Raw genomic sequence first — 18,833 nt, 5'->3', positions numbered from 1 at the left:
TCTTCTCCTTACAAGCTAGGTTGGTTCAGATGCTTTTATTTCCATCACAAATTTTTACAGTTTTTATCAACATACCTCCTCCTGCTGCTACTACATCTGTAATCTTTGTTGATTTCTTTATTACTTCAACTCACAAGTTAACATACTCCCTAAATACTGAAATAAGAACAAGTCTGGTGCATGCTAGTGTTGTGTGATTTGTTATGGTCTTGTACATTGATGAACCAAAAGATTCACAGTTTGAAGCCAACTGGGAAAATCTAGCGTATTTCAGATCAATTCCATACAAAAGAATTCAACACGGTTAGGGAAATGGTGGTAGCGAGGAGCAATCTGTCACTTACTAAGGTGAGAACTCAGTAATGGATTTCTGGTAATAGGACAATCTTTTTTTGGTAAACCCCTTTTACACAATAGGGGGTGATAAAGAGGTTAGTAAACACAAGGATTGAAAATTAAACCAACGAAACCACAAGACATGAAGGATGCATGTGTGTCCTTCATTTTCTTCATCATAAATTTGCCAGAAATCATAATAGGCTAGGCTACACTCCCACACTTCAATTATCTGGGATAACAGGTTTAATACAAATCAGTTGATTGCATCCATGACAACTGTGACGTCCCTCATTTTTTTGTCTTGGTTTTCTTTGCAGCTGGAGCTTTCCTTTTAACCTTCTTTGCTGGCTTTTTCACAGCTGTTTTTCCCTTCTTTCTTGCTGATCCCTGAACCCAGAGCTTCTATTATTAGCAAGGCAAAGCATGTTGTGGTGCTTAATTACATGTTCATGTAAAAGTAAAAGTAAAAAGGCATACAGATATCTTCTCAGCTTTTCCCCTGCCTTTTCCATTGGTATGTGGCTCAGAACCCTCATTATCCTCAGTTTGACGAATGGTATCATTATCAGCTTCATCTTCAGAATTAAATGAAAAACCTTCCAAGGTTCCTACTCATGCAGAAAAATGAACTGAGGAAATGGAAAATGCAAGCTAGAGCATCTATAGGAGCCATCGAAAGGAACCTGACCTTCGACCATGGTTTCTGCTTCATAGACATTTGATTGTGGCTTCAGCTGAATGAAGTCATTCATGATTGCTTCTATCTGATAAAAAAATGCAGTGTTTAAACTACCAGTAATATAACTCGGTTCGAATTGAGTTAAACACAAAAAATGCGGTGACTCCAGGCTACCTGCAAAGCACCTAGTCGCCATGGGATTAGTCGGCTCGCATAGGGGGTTGGATATCCAAGTTAATAAAAAAAATTTGGTTTATTTACTCATTAATCAACCTTCATCCAAAAATGGATAGAACCTAGCCAAAGCTTCTCATTGGCAGGAAGGAGAATATACAAACGATGGAAAGTAAGGTAAGAACTCAAGGAGAACATGTAACTGGAAAACAAACCTTTGCTTCTGACTGGCCAAAGCTAACCTGAAGAAGAAAACTTAATATGTTAAGAGATATTTTTACGTCATATTTATTTAAATAAACTTGAGATTCCAAGAGTTTTGCATGTGGGAAGAGAAATTTGGATATGGTACGTACAACACAGAAAGTTCTTGAAGGTATTATTGTTGTTTTGTAGATAGTTCCTGGAAAAAAAAAAGAATGCAAAAATAGTAATATGTACTAAATGAAGCCAGAGCAAGCTATGAATATTCCCATGAAGAAGCTCATGGATTCATAATTGGATGTGACACACAAGAAACTGATCTCGATGACTGTTCGAGAAGAATATGACCATACCAAAGATTCACCGCAAGAAAAATAATGCACACCTTTCAAATCCAAAAATATATCTTGATTGCCAGATGGGGAATCTGATATGACCACCCTCCCAACAGAGCCCAAATCACCACTTAGATCAATGGATTCACCTTCACACTCCACAAGTGCCTGCAAAATTTAAAAAGGCATTTACTGACAAGAAGCTCTATCCACTGACTATCTCAGACGCCAAAAAAGTAAGAGACTCCAGAGCAAAATAAGCAAAACACAGAACTGTCAACCCCAGTTTCTAATATCATCATGGAATAAGTCGGTACTATCACTTGTGTAACAATTGATTAACATATGAAAACAATTATTGGTCCCTCACCCTGTGAAAATAAATAAATAATGCCAACAAATGTATCCTATTCAAACTCTCCTTGATGTGAACAGATATTTCCTGTACAGTCACGATGCATTTTGGCATTGCAACTTGCATTGACTAACCATCCCATGTCTGTGAAACAGAGATTAATTGACTAATGTAGTAAACATGTACCTTCGAACGTTGGACTTTATCAGCAAGTACCAAAGGCAACCTCGAAGATGAAATCTGCAATGTCATGTTTATTGTAACCAACTGAGGAAGTAATCATACCACAATCATGAGACAACTTGAAATTTTAATTACATAAGGCCCGGTTTGCTTCTCAGTTGTTTCTCTTTCTAAAACCTTTATGTTGCCATCATTCTCTGTAGCAATGTAAACAATAAGTAGCTTAAGAACCCAACTCAACTCAACAAGCTCATGACCCAAGTACTTGGGGACAGTTTAGAATAAAGTAGATTTTCAGACAGACAGACGAAATTACACTCTCATTTTTAATCTTGAGCTCACTACAGAATTGAACAAGTAGCCATAGGAACAGAGTTAGTTAATCTCAATCTGTACCTTGTTTTGTCAGACTCGTCCCTTTTGTATCCGTAGGTACCATATCTTCCAACCTTAGCCTCTTCTTAGGAGATTTCACTGTTGAAACTCCTTTAAGTGAAGATTCCTCAACATTGTCTAAAACATCATCATCCTTATCCTCCTCTTTTGGATGTTGACCTGTTTCCGGCTCAGACAACTCGTGCTCGGAATCAGATGACAATGTCCAAACTGAACTTTTAGATTCCTGATCATATAATTAACATAGAATTAGAACATACTAATAACTACAGGAAGTTGATTTAGACTGATAAAAAAACTCCCTGAAAATTTAACTTCATGGTAGGCAGTAAAATTCACATAAATTAAAAAGAAGGTGAAAGTCATGAAAGTCCTGAACTAAAGATGGCAAATGTCATCACAAAAAGTGGTGCAACAACTAGCTTTTTGAAGTATGCAATTTTAGTGTAGTAGTAGGCTATCATTAACGGATGCTATAAGAAAGTTAAAACTCCTCTTCTGAAGGGAAAAATTTACAGGGTAGCCCATCAAATCAGCTTTATTGTATGGGTCGGAATGTTGGTTGACAAGGAAGGAACATGGGAGGAAGTTGGAAGTTGCAGAAATGAGGACGCTTAGGTGGACCAATGCGGTGGTTTGGTCACATTTGTAGGAGACAGATGGCGTCTGCAGTGAGGAGAGTAGAAAGCGTGACAGGCGAGGGGGTGAGGAGTAGGCCGAGGAGGACATGGGATGAGCAGTTGAGGTTAGACGTGGCGGCTTTAGATATTTCTGAGGACATGAGCTCTTATAGGAGTTATTGGAGATACAAGACTAGGGTAGCAGACTAAGGGTGAGCCTCTATAGCTAATTTAGTTGAAAGAAAGGGATCTGGAGAGGTAGATGACAAGGGTCGGGTTAGTGAGCCGGCCAATAGGCCACCGGAGCCTTAGGTTAGACGAGGAGTGTCTAGGTGTTCGTACCTTTGCTATGTTTTCCTATACCTGCTCTATATGTATGTTTCACTGTTGTGCGTACTTCTAACCAGTTCTCCATATTTTAGCACTACGTCTCTTGATTTCAAGTGCTTCTTTATCGTATGTTCTTCTTTTCTTCCCTTTTTTTCTCACACACTTTGCACAAGCTCGGAATCTTCACCAAAAACAGTCCCTCGACTCTTTTGGGTAGAGGTAAAGTCTATGTACATCCTAACCCCCCAAACCCAACCTCCGGCCGGTATACACCGGGTTGGTTTGGTGGTTAGTTACAAGTCTTCTTCTTAGGTAAACCTTTACTCACCCCTCAAAGGGAGGAGGCAAGGTGGCCATTTAATCTTGAGGTACTACAACCTGGCTGCCTATCTAAGCAAATGTTCATGATGCATGTATGCAGTATTAACACAGAAACTAAAACATCCACCTTTAAGATAAATCACCAGTAAGAAAAAATAAATAGATAACTGAATAATGGTCGTCCATAGATTCTCACTTGAGGTTTGGTAGCTTTCTCTGGAGCTTTTCCCACTGCAAATCTTGTATTTCTCTTGCTAGCTACAGCATGACAAGAATACGTAACATGATGAACATCAGAACATGAATCACGTTCCATAATTCAATAAGAACAGAATGTAAAATATGTCATATCAGATGATAGCAACACTCACCTTCATTTTCACTAAGGCTGTTCCTCTTTGTATTGAGCTTTTTATTTGGAGACTTGACTTGTGATGTTTTCTTAATGACGGAGCTTATAGGTAATTGATCATCTTTCTCGTCCTCACTTACACCAGGAATAGATTCAGAACTGGAGGACAATGTCAAAATTGATGTTGTCGGTGGTGCCTGTCAGACATATACAGACACTATTATCAAATTGGCGATTTCCAAAATCCAACATACCAGCATTTAGTGATTCAATTAACGGGCAGGCAGTAGCTAATACACCATCTTAGAGTAATAGACGTACAATCAGAAACAACAACTAAACTATCAGTTATATAAGGAAAATGTAAGGAGATCATCACAAACATGAAACCATCATGGGATCGATAATACACGATTTTGCAGTAAAAGAGAAGAAATAAGGATAATAGGAATATAAACCTGGAGATTACGAAGCCAATCTGGAGAGTATTCTCTAGAGGAGCTGCTCATCTTTGTTGTTACTAACCGACTGTGGCTAAACCCTAAACGGTCGAGGGAACAAAAAGGATTGATTATTTTTTAAAACAACAGAGCAATACAAACTTATTTTTAATCGAATGGGAAATTGTTATTTTTTAATTAAATAATCGTTATCAATTTGTGCTATTAATTAATGCCAAACCAATCAAATTTATTTTATTGGTGATAATAATAAAAAAAAATCTTTTACATATAAACAAAAAAAAATCTTGCGAATCTTAGAATACCAGGTTCTATTTTAATTAATTTAAGATATTAATTATTAAATATAAATAATGCAATTAGATCTTGACCATACATTGATAAAATTCCATAGCTAGAAAGTTTTAGTCTGATGATTTCGTTTAAAAAATAAATCATCTCTATACCAAATAGATTACATCTATGCATATAATAAATAAGTAATTTGAGTAATACGTGTCATCTTTGGGTATAATTTCATTTATAAATTTAAGAGTACAACGAAGAGTCATTCTAAATTTATTACTAAGTTTAAATTCATTTTATTGATATAGTTTTATTTATAAATTTAACTTCATTTTAACTAATTATTGATATAGTTTCATTTCTAAATTCAAGTCTGAATAGTCAATTTTCAGAATTATACTTCAGAATTATTTCAAGAGTACAAGTTTAAAGTAGCACCGTACTTTCGATGATCATTCATATATGTACCTAACATGATTTAATTTTTCCAAATTACCTCGTGTAATACACGATATCGAACCTAGTATGTATATATATAATTATATACAGGTGACATATAAATATCCGTCAATTAAAACCATGCTAATTACTCTTTTACTTGTACAAAATAGCAAAAAAATTAAAAAAAAATGTTTTTTTATTAAATTTAAACAATTGTAATTGTGTGATCGATATAAAAGACTATACTTTCTTTGAATTAAACAAAAAGCTAAGCTGGGTCTGAACATGGGTTGGGTGGGGTTGTACCGTACGTCACTCGATGTTATTGGTACCAACGGGCAAAGTCAAAAGAATCCTTCTTCCTTATAATCAATCAATCGATCGATCGATCGATCGACACCAAAGTCTATCATCACTTCCACTCTGCCTTGTACGCAATCTCCATGGTATTGGTACCTTCTCATCTTTTGCTTTTTTCCAATATTCCTTTTCTCATCAACTTCCAATTGTGCTTTCACTTTCCCTTTAGATCCCTAGAACAATTATATAAACTCACCCTTGATCCCTTCTAAATTTTCAATCACTTGCCTGTTCTGTTTACATGAACCCAATCCCTTTTTTGCACATTTTCATTTTCAGGTATTGATTTTTTTCGTAATTAGGACTTCGAATAGACTTGATTTCTTGAAATTTGGCTGCTAATGCTAATGCTAATGCTAATGCTAATGCTTGTGTGAAGTAGTCTGTTGTTTGCTGTGAGGAATGAAGATAGGGTTTTAGTGTAGTTTTTTCACTTTACAGGATCATGGACTTGCAATCTAATAATCCTAATGACCATGGAAGAAACGAACAAATAGTCTCTCAGTTTCTGTTGAAAAGTTTGCATATTGTGTTGGATTCTAGGATTCCTTCCATTCGGCCTAGTGGTGGTCGTAGAGGCAACTTATCCTTGGGAAGTCAGGTGAAAAAGAGTGATAAATGGTTCAATCTAGCATTAGGTGAGCGTCCCACTGCTTTAGACAGTCTCAACTTTTGGCACAGGAATTTAATGGAACCCATGATAATTGACATTATACTAGTTCAAGAGATGCCTGCTACTGCTGCTTTGGGCCGAAATGAATGTACAACATCTGGATATGGGTTATTGGTTGAGACACTTGTTGAGAGGTGGGTTGTTCAATACGAGTCTGCAAGGACATCTCATCAACTCACTGAATCTTCTGTGCCTTATAAGAAGACATATAAGAAGTCTATTATTCTCTTACGGTCTCTATATACCATGATGAGGCTCCTTCCAGCATACAGGGCTTACCGAAAGCTATCTATATCAACCAAGGCTTGTGATTTTGATATAAATTACAAGGTGTCTTCTTTTAGTGCCCCGTTTACAAGGACGGAGGAACAAGCAATGAAACAGTATAGTTTCTTTCCTGTTGAAGCCCAGAATGGACGCCTTTCCATATCTGTGAAATATCGTGAAAGTCTGGCTGATTTTAACTTAGAAACTTCAACATCATTTCCACCTGAGATCATTACAGATTATGTTGGCAGCCCTGCCACTGATCCATTTAGGGCTTTCCCCATGATGGATAAAGGTGTGCATGCTACATCTTTTCCTGCCAGAGAAATGCAATCACCTACTTCAGCACCACCTCAACGCCCACATAGCTGGACTAGTGGCCTAAGCAGGGGAGCTCCATTTACGCATAATCAATCCTTTGGTTCTCCACCTGCACATCGCTCGTCCACTGGGCGTTATGATATATCTTCTTCGCCTACAGATGTTTATGGTCAAAGGACTCAAAATTATAGACCACCAACTCACCATAGAGGGACCAGCTTCGATGATTATCAACTGTCACCACCATTCTCTCCATCTCCTTCACCATCTCCACCAACATACATTTCCGGTGGGAATTACATGCAATCTCGGCTACGCTCAGAGACTGCCCCCGTGAGTATCCCTAATCCCATGATCATCAGAAGTCCCAGATACCTTTCTCCTAATTTATCTGACCCTAATCGACATTCTCTTCCGCCCCCATCACCTAGAAGCACACGCTATGAGTTGTCATCTCATGAGTCTCCCTCAGGAATCAGGTCCCTTAAAAAGTCAGAGATGTCAAAGGTTGGGGACTTGAGTTCTGGTTCCGGGTCAGCAAATCAATATTCTAGTCACAAGGTAATTTTGTCCTATCCTTTTGACTTTTTTCTGCAACTGCATCTGAGATTCATTCTGGTTTATTCGGTAGGTATCAAGGGATAACAAAGATGATTCAGGGAGGTTTTCAGGTTTACTATCATCAAGTGGTTCACCTCGTATTGGATTCTCTAGAAGCTCCAGTAGATTGTCTCTCCAGGATGAGTTAGATGACATTGACTTCTCATGTCCATTTATCGTGGATGATGTTGATACTTGTGAGTCCCCTGTCAGGTAATTATTTTACCACACTTTTTAGTTTAATGAACTGAAAATTAGGCCAAATGCACTTATGAATTATGAATCCAATGTTATAAGGCTGTGCAACTTTTTTTAACTGTATGGTTTGCATTTGTTAGTATAAATTGAATAAATTTGGGACTTATATTAATGAATGAGGTAACCATTTTCCTTTTCTCAAATCCTCATACATCTTTTATCATGGAAGCATCATTGATCATGGGTTTAGTACTTCATAAGACATTTCAGTCTAGACCTTCTAGGTGCTGTTTGTTTTTAAGAGGTGTTGAAGTCTGAAATTTTATTTCACATCTGATTGATAAGAGGTGGTGTTGAAGTCTGAAAACAGAACAAACAAAACTATTTGTTTTTGTAAACTGATAAATGTCTGAACGTGTGTAATCATCTATTTTACCCCCACATATATTATAATGAAGAATTTATATAAAAAGAATTCCAATTTTACTCATAAATATGTACAATAATTCTCAATAAATCTTTTGTAACTATAACATTCATTTTCACACAATAAAATTTTTCAACATTACCCATCTATTTCAACCTCTTCCCAAAATTTATTACATCTAAACTATAAAGTACATCGCCCATTTTTAACTCACTCAAATCCTATTAAAGTACATCAACAAAACTCCAATTCCGATCTTTAGCCTCATCATTGCGCGTCATCCCTTTAGGCATTCAAGTAGTATAATCCTTTTGCCAGCACTACAATTCCATCTCCTGGAGTCCTGGTTATAGTGGTCCTGTATATTACACAACCATTCTTATCAAATACAAGTGCATCAATGTCTTTCTCGATCATTATCAAGAAATCTTCCGTAACTATAAAACTCATTTTCAAACAACAAATTTTTCAACATTACCCATCTATTTCAACCTCTTCCCAAATTTTTTTACATCTAAGTTATAAAGTACATCGCCCATTTTTTACTCATTCAAATCCTGTTGTACATCAACAAAACTCCAGTTCCCATCTTCAGCCTCATCATCGCTCGTCATTCCCTTGGTCATTGAAGTAGTATAATCCGTTTGCCAACATCCAATTCCATCTCCTGGTTATTGTGGTCCTGTATATCACACAACCATTCTTATCAAATAAAACTGCATCAATGTTTTTCTTTGATCATTGAATGGTTATCCAAAGGGTAAAGTTACCATCATATGTGCAGTAATATCATGCAAATTATACATCAATTTATCATATATACAAATGTGTTCTACTTTGACTTGTTCATCTTCAAGTTTGATCATTCTTTTTCGGTTTCTGGGTTTCTTTTAAAGGTTTCTGGGACCATGGATGGATGGTATTCTAGTTCCTAAGCTTTGATTTCTCTGTCTCATTATACACTTTCTGAAGTCATTTGTTTATTCCCATACAACATAAGAAAACAAAACAAGGTAATACACATTAAGAATTACATTTATCCACATGTAAATCCACATGCTTCTGCAATACTTATGTTCCTTCTGATTCTATTTTACAGGGTGTAATGTCTTGGATTAATGAAATTGATTCAACAATACCTTCGGTGATTTTCTTAATCTTAAAATGGTGTGAAACACATTTTATCAATGAGAGTTGCTATATGCTTAATGGTTCTACAATTGAATTCCTGGAATCTTTCATTAGCCCTCAGAATAGAATTGAACCTATCAGTCCCTCTGAATCCGAACTAGCAGCATTCTAGAAAGTTACTCAAAAATTGAAATTGAAAAATAGCAGTGAAATGAAGAAATAGATTCAAAAGAGCAGCATTCTAGAGGTACACAGACAGCTAAAAGCGGTGAAATGGAGAAAAAGATTCAAAATTGCCTGTTTAAGCGTATAAGGTTACTCAAAAAGCATACTTTATTGCATAAGGAAATTAGGGTTCGCTATATAGAAAAAAAATATACTAAAAAGCATACCTTAAACAATTGCTTTTGTTGTGAAATCGAAGTAAAAAACCAGGAGACACAGACCGATAAGTGTTTACATTGAGACGTTGAGAGAGGGCAGAGGCATGAGAGAGAGATAAGGATAGATTAGGTTAAGCGATTGAGGGTCGAGGCAGTGGAGCGGGAGGGGAGCAACTGAGAGAGGATTGATTATGTTAAAGGTGGGGTAAGAGGACGGTAAGAAGTGAGTTAACCTCTTGTTCAATAAGAGGACAGTAAGAGGTTTTTACCTCTTATTACAAAATAAGAACAAACAGTCTTATTAGTCCAACATCTTAACCGGTAAGACATAAGTGGTGATTAAGATGCTTTTTTTTTCAAAAAACAAAAAACACCTTGGTCTTGTTTGGTGGCCTGTTGTGATGCTCATTGAATTTGGTATTTTGAACTTGATTTATCCATGTATCAAAGATCATGAGCATGCCATGCTCTATATTCCCACCTTAGACATTAGAAAATATTCTGAAGGTTTTATCTCTAATACTTCCCTAAGTCATAACTGAACTGAACATGGAAAAGAAAAACATAGGTTACAGAATCTAACTTCTACAGACTTTGCTCATGATGATGGTTGATTGAGTTCTTATAGAAGGGCCATGGAACCGCAAAAAAACTGAGAATGTGAATCATCCTAGTAGGAAATGTGTAAATCATTGAAAAGCAATTTAGCCTAAATAATACTATATGCCAAGTGGATTTTGACATATTGGCACCATGTCGCATATATATTACCCAACTAACCTTGTGGTGAGGGTCTCTAGTATCAGATGCAGCTGTGTTTAGTTAGCCGGCCAGGGAATAAATGATTAAACCATTTGTCGTCATTTTCATCAAACAAGCCAGACCTTTTCAATCGAAGCAGTTTTTCTGTCTTGGTCCCAATTCAACACTAAACAAGTCCGAACTAATTGAATTCTTGTGAGTTGTGTCCTAAATTTCAAGAACCGGGTCGTAACAAAGGATGTAATTGACAACTCGAAGCTGTAGATTATGATTTTCTGGCAAGAGATCTGGTGGGAAAAAAGTCTTTATACGTGGGACTGTTGGTTGAACCAAAAAAGTAAAAGATTGTACTGACTGAACCTGACACCAAGCTTAATTTTGTGCTTCATATAGGACCTTATTCTAAACATTTTTTTTGCATGATGTGGTGTTTGACAGTCGGAGTGTTGGTGGGAAACAAGGAAGGGAGTTGTCTTCACATGCTAAAAAGTCACAAGATGCTGCAGTGGGGGCACTTGTTCGTATGCTGAGAACAGCACCACCCCTTCGACAAGATTCTAGTTGTTATTCGTTGAGCGATGGTCTTGAGGGGGAATTCAACACTGCTTCTGGATTTTTTATCGCCCGAAAGACTTCAGATGCTTTGGAGGAGCTCAAGGCTTACAGAGACATGAAAGACCTTATTCTCTCGAAAAGTGGAACTCGGTTGGTTAGCAAACAAGAGCTGTAGTACATTGATGCTGTAAAGAGAATCTAATAAATAGATGGTGGATATACGAGAGGGGTAGATGACGAATGAAACTGTGGTTCCATTTATATTCTGTTGTAATGATTCTGTAAAATCTGATGTTTGATATTATTGGGATTATTATTATTCCATGATTGATGTAACCAGTTTTACTTCAATTTAACACAACTCATCCGATTTCATTCGCATGTTAGCATTGACTTTCACATCTTAACTTTGATGCCCATGCAATGATTAAAATGCTAATCACAAAATTTAATAATTAATAGCAGCCACTTGGTGGTTATTTTCGACCACTGTCATTTCTTACTCATTTAATTTTGAATGAATTAAGGCTTATTTCTGATGAAAGGGTTTTGCAAAAAAAAGAAAAGAAACAAAAATTGATATAAGATAACTAATTATTATTATTTTGGGTTAAACCGGGTGTGTTGGGCTTGGAAAAGGACTCGGCCCTCCAAACTCCAACTCCAATTCCAATTCCAATTCCATCTTATGGTTTTGCCTGCCAATTACAATTTTCAAATGAAATGAGCTGCTGGTCGTCTTGCCCTTTCTGCTCCCAGCAAGTTCTTTCCGTACAACTTGAAAGGTATTCATCAGTTGTTGTTGTTGAAATGATTGGATTGGGGCTTATATTGGTCTCGTTTACTGCAGGCACGCCAATAATCATTTTGAGGATCAGGATCAAAATGAAGATATCGCCTTCGACTTCCGTTCCCCTCGGAATATTACGGTTTTTCTCATATTTGCCCCTCTCTCTCTCTCTCTCTCTCTCTCTCTCTCTCTATATATATATATATATATATATATATATATTATTGTTGTTGTTGTTGTTGTTTGATTATTTGCGAATAAAAACCAAATCAAATAGATTGTTTCCGAATATCAACATAACGGGATCAAAAATCCCTCTTCCTTTGCATCACTATATATTCAATTACCATTTTCTCATCAAATTTCGAAAATGACTTGCTGATTATTAAAAAGATTATCTTTATTTTTACACTGTCAGGTTGACAATCCCATACAATCAGAATCTGATTTTCTAACAAGGTCTGAGGCCACAACGTCTAACCAAAATACCCACTCTTCAGTCAGTTTACAGGATACCAACCTTGGTTTTATCTCCTTGTTGAAGAACTCTTTGGAGTGTGATGCTGCCAGTGGTAAATCCACTAGTATATTGTCGGGCTATGTTGATCATTTCCAGACCTTAGAGTTTGAAGATGTTGGGTGGGGCTGTGGCTGGCGTAACATCCAAATGCTTTCTTCTCATTTGCTTGTGCAACGCCAAGAAGCAAGGGAGGTTCTATTTGGTGGAGCTGGATTTGTGCCTGATATCCCTTTGCTCCAAACATGGCTTGAAACAGCATGGGAGAAGGGCTTTGATGTAGCAGGGTCAAATGATTTTGATCGCAAGATATATGGGAAACCAAGTTGGATTGGTACCACTGAGTGTGCTGCACTTTTCCGTTCTTTTGGGCTTCGTGCCCGGATTGTAGATTTCTCTAGTTCAACCCGTGATTATGGATCAAGTGTTGCCAAGAGGAAGAAACCAACCCAAGTAATTGGACCGATGGATAAATTTCTGAATAAACCGGCTGCTGATGCAGGTTCCAGTAATAACAACAGGGACGAATGTATGGTTAAGGGTCATCAGCTTCTTGCCAATTGGGTGTGGTCTTACTTCTCTGACAATATGCTCGGCAAATCAAGCTGCAACCAAGTTGTTGTCACTGAGAAAGCGTAAGTTGGATTGGTATCACTGTTAATTGAAACAAGTCACATGTCATTATTATGTTTTGATCGTTTGGGAACTTGTTGAACAGGCCCTTGTATTTCCAACACGATGGACATTCAAGAACTATAGTTGGAATTCAATTGAAAAGTCTTCCAAATGGGATGCACCAATACAACCTACTAATTTTAGATCCTGCTCATGTAAGTACATTTAGCCTCTTTTCCCTTTTTAATTAAGGGATCGCCGTAGGGTGATTTGGTACAAAAAGAACATATTGCCTGGATGCTATAAATGAAACATGAACAGATGGAAATGCATCCTGAGGCTTAGTGTTATAGTTTGTTTACAATTGAGTAATAGTAGGATATATTTTGTAAATGCTACCAGAAAACACAAGTTCTAAAAAATTGTCTGAGCAAGAAAGTTGGATGGCAAAGGTTTATAAAGAGAGGGGTTCACACTCTGAAGAAGCCGGACTACCAGGTTAAATATATGTATCTGCATTATATTGCTTTCTTTAGTAGGAGTGACCCAACTAAGTAATAAGCTAACAGGGTTGTTTTGTTTCAGTTGTGTTATATGGATCCTGGGATTGCCACTGGAGCAGAGATGGAGAAGCTTAAGATCTTGGATAGTACCCGTTTTGAATTTTAAGCATATATAAGGAGCATGTATAAGGAGCATTATAAGGCATTTGCATGCAGGGTTTTCTTGTAAAGTGGATTGATTTGATTTGATTTGATTTGATTTGAATTATAAGGAGCATGTATAAGGCATTTGCAGTCGTCCCAATCAATCACATGAATATACCTTATGCTTTCGGTGTGAAATTCTGAAAGTAGTACCGGTTATAATTGAAAAGCATATGTTATTTGGCTTTGTATTAAGAAACATTCAACAACCTTAACAAAATTCTCTCTGCAACACATGATTAAGATATTGTAAATCAAAATAGCAGGGTTAGGAATTGTTATTGGCCTCCACCACTGGTTTGATAATGAAAAGGGCCCCAGTGTTATAGTAATAGTATCCATTCTATGACCAGAAAGAAATCAAACTTGATATATTTTATTTTATATTCTGTGTTCTAACGATCTGGAATTTCTGATCCACGATCACTGTTTGTATATTGAAAAAAATGGATGGAATGGAAAAGCAAGAGCCAAGAGCTGAAAGCTGAAAGCAAAGCTAAGGTAGTAGGTTAAAGGAGATAAAAGTTTCAATTTGAGCCCTTGCTTTTTGATATAATATACGCTTTGGTCACCAATGTTTCTTAATTTTCACGACTCCACTTATTTGTTGTTAGGTTAGGTCAAGTCTCACTTTTTCCTCTTAAGTTTAAAAAGCAAGCATTGTCTTGTTCCTTTTTGATTCAGAGTGAGATCGGGTGATATGCATACAAAAAGCATACTAGTCTGTGCGGTAGTCGGATTTCTAGGGCTCCTATCTGCTCTTTTGGCTTTTGTTGCAGAGGCCAAGAGGATCAAGGTACTTACTTCTCTTTCACTATTTCCTTCTTCTTTGTAGCTAGATATGTAATCGTTTTTATTCCATGTTTTCTTACACTCGTGACTTTTGCATTCAATCTTATTGCAGGGATCCCAGGTTACGTTTTCATCTCCATCGGAATGTGTGTACCCCCGTAGTCCAGCTCTAGCACTTGGATTAACTGCTGCGGTATCCCTTATGATTGCCCAAGTCATTATCAATGTTGCAACTGGTTGCATCTGTTGCACAAGAGCAGGACCTCATCAATCAACCTCTAATTGGACAATCGCTCTTGTCTGCTTTGTTGTTTCCTGGTAAGTTGTGATCGGAATTTTATGTTAAAGAGTAGAGTCAGAATCTAATTGAATAGCTAATATATTTGCACCACGACATGGAAAAGGTAAGGTGTATGTTTCTTATTACTTATCATTAGCAACCTGATCAAGTTTATGCCTTTTGTATTAACAAAAAGAAAATTCAATATTCATCAGAATCAAAAGCCATCACTTTTCCATGTTATGTGAAAATATTATTACTTATTACTGAGGCCTCTTGATGTCACATGCAGGTTCACATTTGTTATAGCATTCCTTCTGTTGTTAACAGGGGCAGCACTAAATGATCAGCATGGAGAAGAAAACATGTACTTTGGGAGCTACTACTGCTATGTTGTTAAGCCTGGAGTCTTTGCTGGAGCTGCAGGCTTGTCCCTTGCAAGTGTTATCCTGGGCATCGTCTATTATCTGAGCTTGACTTCAACAAAGGTTAACAGAAATGAAACCATTTGGCATGCACCTGCTCAAACAGGCATTGTTATGGGTCAGCCTCAGCAGCCCTCCCAAGATCCTGTTTTTGTGCATGAAGATACCTACGCTAGACGGCAGTTCTCTTAAAATCCCTTGTTTTGCAGTATTGGGTCGTCTTAAGATGCTACGCTCTAGAGCGATATTACTACCCGGGCACTTGCATCAAAACCTGTATACCATGAACTTGGTTTAAGAAAACTGTGTTTCAGTAAAGATCTTTAGCAATGTCATAGCCTCTAACTACTCCCTCTTAGTGGAGGAGTTTGATCATCTTTGTGTAATGGGCACCTCACAAGGTAGCCTAAGCCACGAGGTTCTCGTTGTTAAAATTCTCTCATGGGCTGTGCTAGAAAGACTCTCCCATCTATTATTACTGATTTTGGTTACTATGGATAAGTCTAAACTGGACTGTACATTGGTTTGGTTTCTTCTAGATCTGGGTCAATGGCTTGTTTAACCTTCTACTGAACCCAGGTTTTCTTCAACATTTGAGGTCCCCTTTTGTTCATTATCATATTACTTGCATCTAGGACACAAGGAACATAGCCCATCATTCTATAGAAATGCCGTTTGAGGGTGTATGCAAATCCACAGTATTTCTTCCAAAAAAACGTCCCTCTGAATATCCAAAAAGTATGTAGAAGTGAATCAGTAATTGTCGTTCAAGTGAGCAAATGGCTCTGGTGCAGCTTTAGCTACCACTTCTGGGGTCCCCAAAAAATTCCAAAATCTCAATGCTTTCCTGCCCTTTGCTCAATGGTGCATTCATCTGGGCTCTTACACAAACAACAAAATAACTACAAGAGAGAAATGAAATGAGATGAAATAAAATGTGTATTTACCTGTGCCATGAATAGGATTCTGCAAGTAAGTCCTGTCATCTTAACTACTGATGGATGTTTCTCTAGATGAGATTGCTTTTGAGGAAACAATGAAAGCTTAACAGCTCATGATCGTTTCTATTCCACGAAAAAGGAAAGGCCTGTGATCTTGGGTTCACTGTTCACCAAAGCTTATACACATATTGCCTCCACCACCTCTGGCGGCAAGTAAATTACCTCCATGAGCTTTCACAGCAACTGTAGAGGATGCCATATGTGGAGGATGTATCGTTTTCTCCAATGGCTAACTGCTGACTGAAGCACAACCTTTCAGCCCCTCTTGCTAACTGCTGACCTCTTGCTGATGGCCCCTGTAGGTTTTACAATGCTTGGGCATCATAGGTTATGATCTGACCATTCCATACCTTAAGTGGTCAGTATGTAGTTCCAATCTAGTCATCCAACTCGAGAATGATATCTTGGCTGTTCTACAGGATCAGACCCTTGCCAAACAATTGTGATTCCAAAAGCTCATTTTTTCCTAGATCAATACAAGAAGTTGCTGCTTACCCAATCTAACAAGGTTTGGAGCATCCATTGTCCTCTCAGTCTGTACAATCCCACCAAGCCAAATATTTAAACATAGGAACCAAATGAAATCTTGAATCAAGTGAAAAGTGACACATGAGAAATGCATCTACAAGCCAGAGTGCTGAGTCGAAGTAGAGCAATTGTTGGGAGTTCCATCTTGTTCCTGAAAGCTACAATCCTGCTTTTCTCCATGTTAAAGCTCTACCAAATGCTTCATATAAGCTTCTCTAGATGAGTGAACACCCTGCTAGATTCTCATTTACCTTTTTCACATAAGTCGCCATGTAATGGGCACAATCAAAATTCATTGTTGATCTATTTAGTGGAATATATCCAATTGTTCACGATTAACCCAACATTCCATTTTCGGTCCTGATTTAAGAACACTAGATTCAAATAACCACAAAAACCGAAAGAGGACATGGTGATTGTTTCTTGGTTGATGTGGAATTTACATAACCACCATCCATAAACCATAATGATGGCATATATGTGTGTGTGTAGAAATAAACACAAACCTGGATAAACGTATTAGATAGGAAAAGCTAGAAAATAGAAATCAGATCAATGAGATGGCAAACTAAGAAACAACAACGGATCAAGAAAGTAAAGGAACGCAATAGAGAAGTTGATTTTCTTAGAAAGGGTCCTACAAAAAAATAAGGTTACATTACAAACAGAACTCAGATTGATGTAAAAGTTTTTCAGAAAATTCTGTGGTAGGATTAGCTGTACTGGCATTTTCTTCACAAAAATCAAAAGTTTTTCAGAAAGTTCATTACAAGACATCACACTTAATTTCTGAAGGATGCCATCCAGGCATGTAAAAGTGAAGCCAGCCATGGTAGCCTATTATTAAGTTAAAGTTTTTCAGCTGCATCTTACTGTACTATGGGAGGGGCCAAGGTAGGATGTTTCGCCAACACTTCCTCCGTACCTCCTTTAGATAGATCCCTCACGACGGCTTTAAATGACCACAAACAAGCCCTAAGTTCTTAATTTACTCTTAATTTCTGAAAATCCTTGTCATTGAAACATATGCCTCTTATTCTGGCATGAGGCATTCCCTCCTCTTAGGGGACAGAAAACCTTTACTACAGGCCTCTCTGGCATAAGAGAGAGAGAGAGTTGGGCAACGCTACTATTGGAAAGAGAAGCATCAGGGTATAGACATGAGTTCCAGTTCGGGAGGCATGAGTCATGAGATGAGAAGCAGATAGCTTGTCAGCGCCCAGTATCTTACCCGGCCACCACGATCCATTCCGCCTCCAAACTCAAACGATGGTTTTAACACCGCAATTACCCATGCCTATTTCTGCGTCCGAGCTCACCATCTCTTTCTCCCCTGTACCAAAAAATTCTAAACTGTGTTTTTTGACAGAATGTCTATATACACTGGGTTTTCTACTTCGTTGAAGTGATTGTAAAGACAAACCTAAGAGCTCAATCACGTCCAAAGCCAACTTAAAGCGAAGGGGACTAAGAAGGTTGATATGGATAAAGGATCCAAAGACGGCCACATTTGGAGGATCCAGCAACGGTGATCTGTTCTAGGGTTGGTTTCCATCCAAATGAGGGGAAATTTCGTATCCAGGGATCAACTTCGAATCGGTTTGGGATGATCGCTCCCAAATACACCTTAACAGTAACAGACTTAACGAACAGAGGGCAAATCACAAAAAACATTTCATCTCTGTTACGAATCACCAACGGGATTTTGGTACCAACTACCAAGGATAAGATTAGATTAGATCGGTTGTTCTTACAACAATCTTAACATAGTTTCTTATCAAAATACCACTCATTTTTCATTATTATTTTTTAATCATATTATTTTTTAATAAATTTATAAAACAAAATTGATAATAATAAAAATTATAAATTAATTATTTTGAAATAATTTTTTAATTTTTTTTTCTGTATTTTTTTATACAAGTTTTCACCTGAATAGTTCAATTTTTAATTATTTCATTATATTTAGATTATCTTCATATACTTGTATATATAATTAATTTATAAAGTTGAAAAATACTCTTTT

General features: G+C 37.2%; 4 protein-coding genes across 4 annotated transcripts; 3 read left to right on the top strand and 1 right to left on the bottom strand.

Moving 5' to 3' along the window:
* Positions 1-363: 363 nt before the first annotated feature.
* LOC112502171 (DNA-binding protein BIN4) lies at positions 364-4,856 on the bottom strand. The gene is made up of 12 exons (XM_025106013.1): positions 4,747-4,856; positions 4,308-4,485; positions 4,133-4,194; positions 2,666-2,891; positions 2,405-2,466; positions 2,273-2,326; positions 1,782-1,899; positions 1,549-1,595; positions 1,408-1,434; positions 1,028-1,103; positions 817-947; positions 364-726 (listed from the first exon to the last, which is right to left on the bottom strand). Exons 1-12 carry the CDS (start codon positions 4,795-4,797, stop codon positions 628-630), a joined length of 1,131 nt encoding a protein of 376 aa, XP_024961781.1. The 5' UTR covers positions 4,798-4,856; the 3' UTR covers positions 364-627.
* Positions 4,857-5,929: 1,073 nt separating this feature from the next.
* Positions 5,930-11,527, top strand: LOC112502159 (autophagy-related protein 13a). Its single transcript, XM_025105990.1, has 3 exons — positions 5,930-7,657; positions 7,728-7,909; positions 11,036-11,527. The coding sequence occupies exons 1-3, from the start codon at positions 6,281-6,283 to the stop codon at positions 11,325-11,327; spliced, it is 1,851 nt and encodes a 616-aa protein (XP_024961758.1). The 5' UTR covers positions 5,930-6,280; the 3' UTR covers positions 11,328-11,527.
* Positions 11,528-11,875: 348 nt separating this feature from the next.
* Positions 11,876-13,952, top strand: LOC112502155 (zinc finger with UFM1-specific peptidase domain protein). Its single transcript, XM_025105986.1, has 6 exons — positions 11,876-11,937; positions 12,003-12,081; positions 12,361-13,094; positions 13,178-13,289; positions 13,477-13,572; positions 13,660-13,952. Exons 1-6 carry the CDS (start codon positions 11,876-11,878, stop codon positions 13,741-13,743), a joined length of 1,167 nt encoding a protein of 388 aa, XP_024961754.1. The 3' UTR covers positions 13,744-13,952.
* A 463-nt stretch (positions 13,953-14,415) lies between these two features.
* Positions 14,416-15,777, top strand: LOC112502165. The gene is made up of 3 exons (XM_025106006.1): positions 14,416-14,577; positions 14,686-14,891; positions 15,146-15,777. Exons 1-3 carry the CDS (start codon positions 14,482-14,484, stop codon positions 15,468-15,470), a joined length of 627 nt encoding a protein of 208 aa, XP_024961774.1. The 5' UTR covers positions 14,416-14,481; the 3' UTR covers positions 15,471-15,777.
* The last annotated feature ends 3,056 nt before the right edge of the window (positions 15,778-18,833 follow it).

The sequence above is a fragment of the Cynara cardunculus genome, unplaced genomic scaffold (assembly GCF_001531365.2).
Source record: "Cynara cardunculus var. scolymus isolate 2C unplaced genomic scaffold, CcrdV1 Un_Scaffold_1001, whole genome shotgun sequence".
Classification (NCBI taxonomy): domain Eukaryota; kingdom Viridiplantae; phylum Streptophyta; class Magnoliopsida; order Asterales; family Asteraceae; genus Cynara; species Cynara cardunculus.
The sequence above is the reverse complement of the archived record's forward strand: the minus strand, read 5'-3'. Positions and strand labels throughout refer to the sequence as shown.

Bases quoted from the DNA above. Each gene is read 5' to 3' on its own strand.
- LOC112502155 (XM_025105986.1), top strand. From the start codon at position 11,876: ATGAGCTGCTGGTCGTCTTGCCCTTTCTGCTCCCAGCAAGTTCTTTCC. The intron at 11,938-12,002 runs GTATTCATCAGT...CGTTTACTGCAG, and splicing joins CTTTCCGTACAACTTGAAAG to GCACGCCAATAATCATTTTG. The intron at 13,290-13,476 runs GTAAGTACATTT...AAATGCTACCAG, and splicing joins TAATTTTAGATCCTGCTCAT to AAAACACAAGTTCTAAAAAA.
- LOC112502159 (XM_025105990.1), top strand. From the start codon at position 6,281: ATGGACTTGCAATCTAATAATCCTAATGACCATGGAAGAAACGAACAA. The intron at 7,658-7,727 runs GTAATTTTGTCC...TTTATTCGGTAG, and splicing joins ATCAATATTCTAGTCACAAG to GTATCAAGGGATAACAAAGA. The intron at 7,910-11,035 runs GTAATTATTTTA...GGTGTTTGACAG, and splicing joins ACTTGTGAGTCCCCTGTCAG to TCGGAGTGTTGGTGGGAAAC.
- LOC112502165 (XM_025106006.1), top strand. From the start codon at position 14,482: ATGCATACAAAAAGCATACTAGTCTGTGCGGTAGTCGGATTTCTAGGG. The intron at 14,578-14,685 runs GTACTTACTTCT...ATCTTATTGCAG, and splicing joins CAGAGGCCAAGAGGATCAAG to GGATCCCAGGTTACGTTTTC. The intron at 14,892-15,145 runs GTAAGTTGTGAT...TGTCACATGCAG, and splicing joins GTCTGCTTTGTTGTTTCCTG to GTTCACATTTGTTATAGCAT.
- LOC112502171 (XM_025106013.1), bottom strand. From the start codon at position 4,797: ATGAGCAGCTCCTCTAGAGAATACTCTCCAGATTGGCTTCGTAATCTC. The intron at 2,892-4,132 runs GTGAGAATCTAT...TTATATGATCAG, and splicing joins AGAAAGCTACCAAACCTCAA to GAATCTAAAAGTTCAGTTTG. The intron at 1,435-1,548 runs GTACGTACCATA...TTTCTTCTTCAG, and splicing joins CTTCAAGAACTTTCTGTGTT to GTTAGCTTTGGCCAGTCAGA.